The following is a 12,580-nucleotide window of genomic DNA, read 5'->3' on the forward strand; positions in this document are numbered from 1 at the left end:
CCAACAGGGACTTTTCATTGGGATTCTTCTGTGTATTTAAAGCATCATTAACAACATAACAACCTCACAAACAAACTGATTCATTCCGATTTTCCGATTTTTTTAAGATATAACTTTTTTGTCTGGTAAAAACGCAGGAAATTAAGTCGACAGTTTTGTGCCAAAGGCGAGGAAGGACGTTGCGTGAGATAAGTGGTAATATATTCAATATACACTGCAGCCTGAAAGATTGATGGATGAACGGAAGGAGCGAGGGAGACAGAGATGGAGGTAATATAATTTCTTCGGGATATCACGCAGTTTTGTTGGCTCGCCTGAGTTGTTGTTGGACAGCTGTCTTTCTCCTCTTTGCTTTCCCTCCTTTTCCCTCGGCCAAAAAAGCATTTCTGCTTCTTTTCTTTCATTTTATTATCCTCCTACTGTCTCCCTCCCCCCAAAAAAGAAATTTATAACTCTTGCCCTGACCTCTTTGCGCGCGTTTCTTCTCTTTGTTTGGTCCACTGTGTGCTCTCCTTTCTCTCTACATCCACTTCTTAGTCCTCTCGCAGTCTGTTCAGATATCCAATCCAAAATGTAAGCGATATCCAACTAATTTAATAGACTATTTTGAAATCCATCTCTTTTTAAATTAATTTACACAAACGATTTTGTGTTCGGATAAGTAAAACAAGAACTTCCCATGATATTCCTTCCCTGGAAATGCAAATGTACTTCTTTCAACACTGGAAAATGACTTCAGTAAATTCTAATAAAACTGTCACTGTCACATTTGCTATAATAAATCAGCACATTTCATATATAAAATCATCAAAAGCACAACTATTGTTGTAAACCCAGTTTACAACCTCCACAAATCAAGTTCTGTTCAAAATGTGCTCCACGTCTGTTTGGGTCATTTCGCCTTGAACCAAGTTTCTCAGGCAGAGCTGCAAGACAAGGTTTCAAACTGCAAACGTTTCTTTAAATTCCATCTCATGTTTGCAAAATTTATAATCAATCATGTGAGAGTTAAACTGCTTCATATCAGTTGAGTGTTTACTTGCTTGCAGTGTTGAAATTTCCAAGCTGAAAGGATGTGTTCTAATCACGCTCAGTGAGGTAAGTGTAAGCAACTGTCATCATGGCAAAAACTACTTATATCTGAAATGTTCTTTTCATTACAACCTAACTTACAGCCATGTTTCTTTTGGATGGATTCTCCCTCATCCAAATCAAAGGTATAAGTAGAGACCTTCTGATCTTAAACTGTACAAATAAAACCGACACGACTTGTCTCGTCTGTGTCCTAAAAAAAACACGTTTTAGAAGATTATTGTCTCCTCTTGAAATCCTTTCAAAGCCAAACAAAATCTTCTGCGCGTATGTTTTACATTAATCAAGTCTCGTCGGACAAGCGCTGCATTGAGTGTTACAGCTCAAAAAAACCAGACCTGCCCGTAACCGCACCAGAGACGTACAGTAAACGTGTCTGCGTGTGAAACTGACATGAAAAGAAAGACGAGAGAGAAAGAGCGGGAGCGGTGCGGCGAGGTGTAGATGTGGGTCAGAAGTCAGCGGAGCGGGACAGCGGAGAATAAAATGGGCCTTAATTCATCCAGATTGGGATTTCAGACCTGACACCCCACTGTTACACACACACACTGTCAGCACATTCCTCCGCACAGACACCTGCTTACCCTAAACTCTCCAAACACATGACGACACGTGCACACACGGGGCTGGGAAGAGAACTAGCATGTCCGTATTTAATGTATATCACAAAGAAAATATGTATGTGTGCTTTATGAGGGTGCGTGCCTGTTTGAGGGGTCGCTGCAGATGATTTATCAGTGGGAAAAGTCGCATGTTGGAGCCCTGCAGGGCAGATGTGTGTATCTGTGTGTAGTTCTGTCTGTGTATTTTCACTGGATTGGAGTGTTTATAGTGCGTCTCTACTTAGATTTTATTAGTGTGTATTTGCATGTTTGTGGATGTGTGTATACCAGAATTTTAAATATATTATTGTGTTGTTGGACAAACATAAAAACACACAAGAAACGAAGGTTGAACGAGTATTTGAGGAAGGAACACCTTACAGTGTGCTTGTGTGTGTGTGTGTGTGTGTGTGTGTGTGTGTGTGTGTGTGTGTGTGTGTGTGTGTGGCAATAAGACAGGGAAAGGGAGGAAACAAGCGAAGAAGAGAAAACGAGACAGAATGTCAGTATGTGCGCTCTTGCAGCTGTACTTGGAATATTTCTGCATGGGAGTGTGTGTTAATATATTCTATGTCTGTTCCAGAAACCTCGGAAACATGCCGTATCATATATCATGTCTTACAGTAACATTAAACCTTACACCAATGTAAAACTGGGCAGCAAATCAGACATCAAACCCCGAAGAGTAACGGCCGCCTGCGTGCACGGAGACAGTTTCATGTGCATTACACTGAGATATATGGACACACAGGACACAGCCACCTTAAACATCTCATGTTTTACATGTGGGAGAAAGCCAGAGAGAAATGACGTCTTCGCTGACCAAACCCTAATGTCTTGTGAAAAATATGAGCGGTGGCGTCATGCACATTACTCACAGCGAGACAACCAGCAGCTACCTGAAACATCTAAACTTCTCACTGAGGGTTAGCTGAGAAGAAAATAGACTGCATCCCAGATATGTGAGAGGAATATCCTACTGCGGCCTGAAAAATATCATGTATTATGCAAAGGCAGAGCTGGAGAGCTGGAGAGCGCTGTGCTTTTTTCCAGTAAGTTGTTAAATTATCACATATGAATGTGACAATTCGTCTGCAGGGGGATTCAAGCGGAGCATTTCAAAGAGGAATTCCCTCTGTGTTTTTAGGCGAGTTGCTATTAATCAGAAAACCACAGACGACACGAGCGGAAACAGAGGAAAATAGTAGCTTTGGTAGCAAAAAAAACACAAGTGAAGAGAAAAGTGCTGGCCAACGCAGACAAGCATACCAACAGTAAATAATTGATATCCTAAAAATGTAAGTATGAGCTCAGAAGAGGGAAAAAGAGAAACAAACTTTTCTACAAGGCCTGCTGCCAGAGAGTTTAGGATTTAAAGTGAAGGAAAGGAAACTTTTTGTACCTCTTAATCTACCAGTCTACAGATGTACTATTTCGTACGTCAATAAATTGGCCCCAATAAGGACACAAATTAATCTAACCATCCTGAATATGACGCACGGCGGTGAATAAGACTAAAAGTTAACTTTTGCTTTAGTTCTATTGGGTAAAAACACAAGTGAGGTTATGTCAAGTCAAGCTTATTTATGTAGCACATTAAAAACAACAGGAGTTGAGCCAAAGTGCTTTACAGTTAAAGAAATACAAGTTTGGATGAAAAAAGGATGAGAAGGGGCAAAGATGGAAACCTTATATATGCAAGAGAGAATGTATTTGCAATCACACGATGAATATATGCATAAGTCACACGTACAGTATCTGTCACATAAGAGGGCAGCGCAGTGTGTGCAGCTGCTGCAGAAACACCAGAGACAGGCAGCGGAGTAAACATCTGGATCTCTGTATGATCCAGTGGAAACACAGTCAGAGTTCAGAGTATATACAGTCAGTGTGCCGCAGGGACAGAGAAGTTAAATGATAGCACAGATTGCACTGCCCGCTGGAGACTGATAAATCTAATCATGCATGTGGTCTGTGTGTGTGTGTGTGTGTGTGTGTGTGTGTGTGTGTGTGTGTGTGTGTGTGTGTGTGTTTGCATTTAGTTGCATTGTGTGTGTTGAGTAAGGGAGCATGTATACGTGTAATTCGCCCGTGTTCCTGTATAAATATTCATCATGGAGGCAATATCGTCGGAAAACGAACCCTGGACATGTCTGGACACTAATAAGACAATCAAGCACACGTCTATCTGTGTATTTGTGTATCTGTGTGTGCGCATGTGATACACACACACAAATTCAACCATGGAAACAAGGCCACGCATTCTGAAGCGCTGATGCCTGTAATAATCGCACGGGTTGTTACTACGGTGATAAAATGGCCAATAACTTGCTCACCTGGGCTGTGAATGGACATGCGGCTGGACCCACACACACACACACACACACACACACACACACACACACACACACACACACACACACACACACACACACACACACACACACACACACACACACACACACACACACACACACACACACACACACACACACTTTATATCTCTCTCTTGATGCAAAGAAATTCAATGTTGCTAGAAAATGTCAAGGAAACAGCGCAGGAAACCTAAATCACAGGGCATACCCTCATTTTCCCATGATGCCATGATGTCCCACGGCGTGTTTAAACAGGCAGGACATGCTAACACGGACATTCTTCTTGGCTTCGACTTTTTCGATTCGTTCCACTAAATTACACCACATTGTAAGGTCTCTGCGAGGATGTAAAACAGCAGAAAATACGGAGAATCACTGGACTGCTGGACCCTGTTTAGCTGCACTTAAAAAACGCAAACCCATCTATTAAAATTGCATTAAATTTTTACACTGATGTACTCTGTGTGTGTGCATGAGTGTGTGCGGTGTGTCTGTGCAAGTAATCAATCATTTGAAGAGCTGTACAGCGGGAACATGGTTATTGCATTAGCACGCTACTTACGTCTATGACTTTAAAAGTGCAGAGAGAAAGAGAGAGGAGATAAAAGAAGAAAGGGAAGAGAGGAGGATCGAGAGGAGAGTTGATGAGGTGTGGGGTGAAGATCATCACGAGCACTGAGGACCTTCCGGGAACACTGAGGCGACAAGGGAAACTACTGGAGATATCATAAGAGTTGCTAATTTGAGGGAAAGTGTGAAAGGTCAAGCCTGACTTTGAGAGATGATAACTGGTTGGAAATGTTAATGTACATAAACCAAGAGGCGAGAACAGCCAGTGAAACACTAGAGGACTATTAGGGCCATGTTGAAGAAGCAAAATCTGAGATTTCGAGAATAAAGTCGTAATTTTACAAGAATGAAGTAGTAATTTTAGGCTTTGTGTCATTTTACAGGGGGAATATCAGAAGATCAGCCTGTCGCCTGTATTAAAATGAGGAATGATGAGCTGAAGTTGAGTTATACTTTAATATAACTTTCATAAATAACATTATACTTAATCTTTTAGCTCATCAGTACCACATTAGGCGATTATAATTATCTGGAATTCAGAATGATTGAGTGAGAAAATGTCTATTCCTAAAATGGGACATTTAAATGAATGTAGGAGCCAGAGAGAAAACCATTTGGGGATAATTGAAAGTTGCTGTTCAGCTGGTTTAAAATAAAAGCATTGAAATGTGTGTTTCTCTGTTCTTACTTCATCTCTAGAACCTCCTCCAGGTGCTTCCGCCTCTCGGCCCGCAGGGCGGTCAGGTGACCTTCCTTCTCGGCCAGTGAGAGTTGAGTCGATGACAGCTTGGCCTTCATCACGTCCAGTTCCTGTTTCACCCTCTCCATGGCAACCAGCAGGTCCTCCACCTGACACACACATTAGACCACGTTACTTTCTCATGTCTTCCACTTTTATATATCGTCAGCCTTAATGTATATTTATTGTTTGTGTGTGTGTGTGTGTGTGTGTGTGTGTGTGTGTATGTGTGTGCTTTGAAATGTTTTTACATGAAATGCTTCATCGTAAATCATCAAACATTTCATTTTTTTCCTTGTTTTCTCTCATCAATGTCCCTCTTTCAGCATGTTATTTAAACACACACACACACACACACACACACACACACACACACACACACACACACACACACACACACACACACACACACACACACACACACACACACACACACACACACACACACACACACACACACACACACGCACACTTTGAATCTGTGGTGCTGAAGCAGAAAGAAAGAAGATCAAAAACATCAAACCCAAAGACAACCGAAAAGGATTTAAACTATTTAAAAAGGAAACATTTGTTTTAATTGCTCCAAAAAAACAGATGGTATCAGCAGAAACAAAAAGTAAAAACTCTGAACAGAAGCTGAATCTGAAAGCAGCTGTTCACAAAGAAACTGGGACAAGGACAAAATAAAGAGTTCCCTGTTGAATAATGAAATGAGGCCAGGCCTTTAATTCAAGGTGGAAGATCTTTCTTAATGTTCATGGATTTTTACTATTTCCTTCCATTTTAATCCTTTTTCCAAGACTTCTGCTTTCCCATGCTGTCAGAATTCATCCCCACCAATTCCAAAGTGGCCAATAGACTTTCCTTGAATGAACTGGATGTTGGCTCTTTAGACATCATTGAGATTCTGTCGTCCTGTATTTCCCATCATGATCTCCAGGTGGTTCCAGAAGATTCCACTGAGAGGTTACATTTTTTAACTTCTGACTTTAGTGCACCACGAACATTTGGACCTAAAGGTGATTCTTTGAGCTATTTTTTTTACTGTATCTCCACAGGCCTTTAATAAGGATAGAACAGACTTATTATCTTCACCAAGGAGGTTGTGATTTCTGTTGTTCATTAGCAGGATTGTACAAAAACTACTTAAATGTGTTTTTTTACATGCAGAATAGATTTTTTTTTTCACTTTCTTTAACATTGTGATAATTGTTTTTAACATATTCACCAATTTCGACCCAAAAACACAGTCCTAAAAAGTGGTAAATCAAGATCTGCACATTATTCCCAGAAAAAATTACGAATATGTTGTAATAAAAACTATTCCTGAATCCGCCCCTTAATCCGCATCTTCACCAAAATTTAACGTGTTCTTCCCAGACCCCATCCCTCCACCAGTTTGTGTGTAATCCTGCAAAATATAGTCCAACAAACATAGCCTCCTTGGTGAAGGTAAAAAGCCATTGCAGAAGTTTTTATATCATTCAGTAAAATAAAAATGTGACAGAGTGGAATGAAAAGTGAAGAATGAATGGTGAACATATAGAAATGTGGTAAAATGTGGGCAAGTGCCATTTGGGATGTTTGTTTGTTACCTTTGACCACCTAAAGCCGGCCGTGGTGAACTCATGAAGTGGAATGTGAGACAGCTGCGTACAAAAAAGCAGAGAGAGAGAAAGACAGGAGAAAAGAGAGCAAGGGAAGGGGGTGTTGACAGTGAGGGGGGGTCCAAAATGGATGTGAGACAGAAGAAAGGAAGGAAGAAGAGAAAAAAAAGAGTACAGAAAAGGGGAAAGAACAAAAGAGGGATATAAGGGGGTAAGAGAAAGAAAAAGAAGCAGGATGGATGGAGAAAAGTATGGAAGTATGAAGAATGTAGAGGGCACAAATAAAGGTGAAGAGGAGATAAGAGAGATATGTACAGGGAGGAGAAGCAGAGAAAAAGAGAAAAGTTGTAAGAAATGCTCAAGTGAAAAAACAAGCCGTACAGCAAAGGAGGAAGACAGAGACAAATAGTCAGATGAAAGAAAGTGCAGACACTGCAGTAAGTAGCACTGAGCAACACAAGCAGTGTTAAAACTGCAATTCAGACGAGACACAAAGAGGAGGAGAGGTTAGGGGGGAAAAGAGGGAACAGATGACAGGAACCTAAAGGAAAGAGAAAGGGAGACAGAGGAGAGAAAAGCCTTTGGCCGACATCAGAGATGTAGAGACTGAGGGATGGAGGGATGCAGGGAGGGGTGAGGAGTGACGAGGCCCGGCTGGAAAAGAAGGAGAGGAGGAGGAGAGGAGGAGAGGAGGACAGCAACCCCTTCAGTCTTCTGAACAAGTGTGTGTTTGTGTGTAAGAGCGACTTCAAACGTATTCTGAGTGAAAGAAATTAAAGAAGAAGAAAGTGCACCGGGTTCAACAATTAAAATGATGTGGTTAATAAAAGACGGAAAGCTGGAGAGCAGAAGACAGATGGAGTGTGTCACTGTTGACTCACTACTCGGTCTCACACACACACACACACACACACACACACACACACACACACACACACACACACACACACACACACACACACACACACACACACACACACACACACACCTTTTTTGATCACATGTACACTAGTGACTCATGGCGAGCAGAATAGGTTGAATATAATTTCATGTGGTCAACAATTTTGCTGTCCATGGAACAAACACACACGCACGCACACACACACACACACACACACAAGAGCAGTCAATAAATGGCTGCATATTAATGGTGTGCGGCTTGTGTGCTTGGCCTGGTTGCATTTGCATGTGTGTGTGTGTGTGTGCAAACGCTATAAAAAGCAACGTGTGTTCTTTTACACAGGCCGTCCTCATTAAGGTCGGAAATTGTCTCTCCCTCTGTCATCATTTTATGAATCATTATGTGAAACGTTAATTGCAGTGACGTGGTCGTAAAACAGGGCCACAAAAATATTTATTTATAATTTGACTTGTGTATACCGAGACACCTTTCCCGTTAGAGAGCCGTGTCCATCTGGCGCCTGCTGAATGCCATGTTGTGCCCAGTCCGTGCACTGTTTAAACAGCAGTTAGCACTTCTTTCCGCCATGTTTGCGCGTCTGGAGAAATGTATGTATGTGGACCACTGTCTTGTGTATTACTATCCTGTCTGCGAGTGTTGGGCGCACACACATGTATGTGCGTGTGTGTGTGTGCGCTGAAAGGCTGAGTTAGCGTTGTTGATGTTGGGTGAGAGCTTGGCTGCCATCTCCACTCGTTCACCGCACGCTGACGTTCCAGCTCCTTCCTCCTTCACTCAAGCATTTGAGTAGGAGGACGCTCTCCAGCACCCTGTCCTGGCCTAAATGGCCTCGATTCTGTCTAATTAAAGCTGCCACTTCTGGCTTTTTCAAGTATTTCTATACAGCACTGATAAATTAAAAGTGATAGCTTGGCACAAATGGCTCTAAACAAATTAAACTGCAGTCCGCTTCAGGAGGATAAACATGTTGGAAGTGACTTTTTCATCTTTCCCTCACTTCACAATCTTCGAGGTTTAAGGCTCCGATATATCTTTGTTTTGGGACGTTAAAATCACACCATAGGTTACTACTGTATGAAACATTTTGATTAAATTGTTCCAGGAACTATGGAGACACAGGAAGATAAAAGTGGCCTCTGTGTATTTTTGCTTGATCGCGAAGAGCCGCGAGTGCGAGGCAGATTAGTCTCCAATAAAAAGACGGCAATTAAAAGAACAACAAAACAGAGAGAACTGTGTTTTTATTGTATATTTACTCCTGGTGTAATACTGATATACAGTATGTACTGTACAATTAATTAAATACAAAAGGTAGAAAGGGGAAATTAATACTCCAGAGAGCGTATCGCCAAAACTGTGATGATATACTCAGTGTTCATTATTTTAACTGTGATAAAAAAGGCTTGAAATGTATTTCTCATGCGTCCACTTTGTTTTCTAAATAGCCACAACCTCCATCTCTTTCTTTCGTTACTTGTTTATGGCTGTTTAATTTAAATCTGTTTTCTAATCTCACAAGAAATGTCCATCCCTCGTCCTACTGTTAATAGCACTTGCTCCAGAAGCTGTGCACAGCCACAAGGTTTGTGTTTTACTCCAATGGTTCCTAAACCAAAGAACACAACAGAAACAAAAGCCAAGGGCCTAATTTTAGACTTTGCTTTAAAACATGTAGGTAAGTTCCTGAAAAGGTCCCTGAGCTCCTAGAAAAGTTCAAATGGTGGAAACTAGCTACATGTAGATTTTAAAAATGTTTTAAAAAAGTGATCGTGACGTGAAACAACATGAAATCTAATGAAATCTAATCAAATAAAAGTGTTCTCTAAAGCACTGATCGGTACTACATACAAATTTGCTTCCCGTGCTTGCTCAAACCCTTCATCAAAGCTGCATGAATTCAAATATCCAAGTCCAATATGCTATTTCTTTTCGGTTGCATCATTGCATCAAAAGGAAAATCGGACCTGTTACGTGCATCATTTTAACCGTGTTTGTCTGTAGTACTTAGCAACTCTGAAAACCTCAGGATCTTGACAAGAATTTGAAATAAAGCTCTGTGGTTTTTGGACGTGCCTTTTCGCACACGGAGCAGAAAGAAGCTAAATTTGTCGTGTAAGCCTCGTTTCACCTTTAGTGCATGTGCCACGTGTCTGGCTCCGCCCATCCGCCACGTCTCTTTCATACATCCGTCATCGGGTCTTTGCTCCTAACCCTACCTGGAACTTACGTCTGCTGTGGCGCTCATTAACATTTACCATGAATGAAGGCGTCAGCGAAATACCTCCAAAGTAAAACATCTGTTTGCATGCCTGTCTCTCCGTGTCTGTCCAGAAGAGGTCTGGTAAGTAAAGGCCAGTGAGGACGGCCAACATTTAGAGGCAGTAATAACAATGGAGTCCAGCCGGGGTGCCAAGAGCTACAGCGGGCCATGTTTTCTCAGGGCAGTTTTCATCCTTACAGCCCACGCTGTTTTTTCCCCACTTGTCAAAACCCATCCTGGCTCTGAGGAACATTTCCCATCTCTATGGCCTTGTTAAGTCATTGGTGCCCAGGAGAACGACACACACACACACACGCACACACTCCCACTGGTCTGAGGTTGAATCCACTGACCCCTTCCCTTCCAAATCCCATTTTGGAGCTTTCCTACTGTCTCAATATAGATGCAACAGATTACAAATTGGAGTGGTCGGCTCGCGCCCGGTTTGAGGAAAAAACGTTTGTGCGTCGCCGGCCGAGGAGGACAAAACACAAGCTGTTCTTTAAATAGGGACGTGTTTACCTCTCCTCCAAATGAGGAGTGACTGGGCAAACACACATCCAGAGCCACACCTGAATGAGCTCAGTTGGCACGGGGCATGTGTGTCGCCGCCACCATTAGCCACTTTTGGCATGGCGTTGTTTAGCTATGTCAAAAAGGCTTTTTATTTTGCCATTAAGATATTTGTCTGTGTGCGTTTTCTTGTTTGTCCGTCCAAATGTCCCCAAAAGACAGAAATGAGGACGCTTGTGACTACGTGAATAAAAAAAAAAGTAGCTGACAGGGGTTGAGTTAAAGGAAAGATTTGGTTCACACATTTATTGGTTAGGGAAAAGGAATCGTAGACAATGCGGGTGTTTGTGTGTTTATTAGCTATGGCGTGAGAGAGTACCTGTTTCTCGGAGTGTACGCGTGCTTCCTCCTCCTGGGCGAGCACCACCTCCCGCTCTGTTGTGATCTGAACGCTTTCCCTCAGCGCCTCCTCCAGCTCTTCGATGCGGTCCTCTTTATGACGGAGGGAGTCCTACAGAGAGAAAGCGTGCAACGACAAGACAGTATAGATAGTTTTAGAGTCAATTAATGCAGCATTTATTAAGGAAGGAGTCAATAAAAAAAACGAATGGTGAAGGGAATTTCAATAGTTTTGGGGGCATTTGGTCACGGACAAAGTATTCATCCTGAGAAGAACATCTGCAAATCCTCCCAAAGGTTACGGAGACAATTCACTCCAAACCACAGATGTGAACCTCATGGTGATGCTAGAAGAAAAGTCAGGGGCTCAGGGGAAGTCAAAGACCATGAATGACAATAAAAGATTTTACAAAAATGGCCAAAAATGGTTGAGCTATTTTAGTCTGGACCCAAGTGATGGACGTGCACCCCTACAATGGCTAACGTGACTTAACAACGCAAAACATGAATCAATTCCAGCCTCGAATGTCAGTATTTGTGTGTTTTAAATCATTGCAAATTGATTATTTTTGGACTGTTTGCTTTGATAAAACAAACTCTCTGACTCTGGTCAATTGTGATTACAGTTTTTCACCATTTTCTGACACTTCCAAAGATTGGGAGAGCAGCAGCTAAAAGACCCGGGCACAGAACAGAGCCATCATCAATGACAACACATGACAGTGATTGGGTCAAATTCAGTATGAAAGGAAGGTGCTGGGGTGGAGGTGGGTTGCAAAGTGGCTTTTTCAGTGGAAGCAGGAAAAAGGGCAGGCAGCTAAAGCATCTTAAATAAAGTGCACAATATGAGCTAGGACAATTTTAAGCTTAGGAGGGGATCAGCTGGGCCATTAGGCCGGCATAGAGATCTGCTACTCACAGTGCCCGTATACTGGATTGTGGCTGAGCTTGACTTTGTGACCTGCCTGAACGAACGCTATGCTCAGTTTTCTATAAGAGTTTTCTCCCCTTCGTTTTCAAAAGGTTTCTTCATTTATTTGGGGTCCAAAAGTTATTTTGGGGATGCTTCTGGGGATTGAAGCGTAGATTAGGCCCAAAAATTCACAAGGTGTACTCCTACGTTGTACAAAACCATTCTTGATCTGACATCCACCACATCTGACAGTGTGTGTCCTAAGTTTCCCTCAAAAGCAGCTTTCCCTGTCACATCTCGCCTAAGACATCCCCAGAGTCAAAACCTTGGACACTCCTCATTCCGATGTGCTGCTTCCTGCGACTGGAACAAGCTGCAAAAAGACTCACAAATCACACGATCTGATTTCCATCTGCCTCCGAGGACTCAAGAATTCCCGATCAAGTAAAACGAATGAACTTCCCACCAATGCCCTATAAAAATAGAGCTATTTCTTCTTCTTGCCAGGCGACTTCCCTGGTTACAGTCGAATGGCTAACTGGTGGAGACAGGGTGGGACCCAGAGGATGAGACATTACAATGGCCGTG

At 42.2% G+C, this 12,580-nt stretch overlaps 1 protein-coding gene across 16 annotated transcripts in view; it reads right to left on the reverse strand.

The window, feature by feature from the left end:
- LOC118101418 (ELKS/Rab6-interacting/CAST family member 1) overlaps positions 1–12,580 on the reverse strand; it is a 130,564-nt gene that overhangs the window by 59,287 nt on the left and 58,697 nt on the right. For 8 of the 16 annotated variants that reach the window (XR_004694533.2, XM_047338641.1, XM_035147169.2 and 5 more), the window contains 3 exons: positions 11,060–11,191; positions 6,974–7,027; positions 5,328–5,488 (listed from right to left, as the gene is read on the reverse strand). Coding sequence is in view for 11 of the 16 variants with exons in the window: in XM_047338641.1 (XP_047194597.1) it covers positions 5,328–5,488; positions 6,974–7,027; positions 11,060–11,191 (347 nt within the window). In the remaining 5 variants the exon portion in view is untranslated. The remainder of the gene's footprint in view (positions 1–5,327; positions 5,489–6,973; positions 7,028–11,059; positions 11,192–12,580) is intronic. The other 8 variants (XR_004694534.2, XR_004694535.2, XR_004694537.2 and 5 more) reach the window with 1 other exon arrangement.

Source organism: Hippoglossus stenolepis, chromosome 22 (genome assembly GCF_022539355.2).
Source record: "Hippoglossus stenolepis isolate QCI-W04-F060 chromosome 22, HSTE1.2, whole genome shotgun sequence".
NCBI classification, from domain to species: Eukaryota; Metazoa; Chordata; class Actinopteri; order Pleuronectiformes; family Pleuronectidae; genus Hippoglossus; species Hippoglossus stenolepis.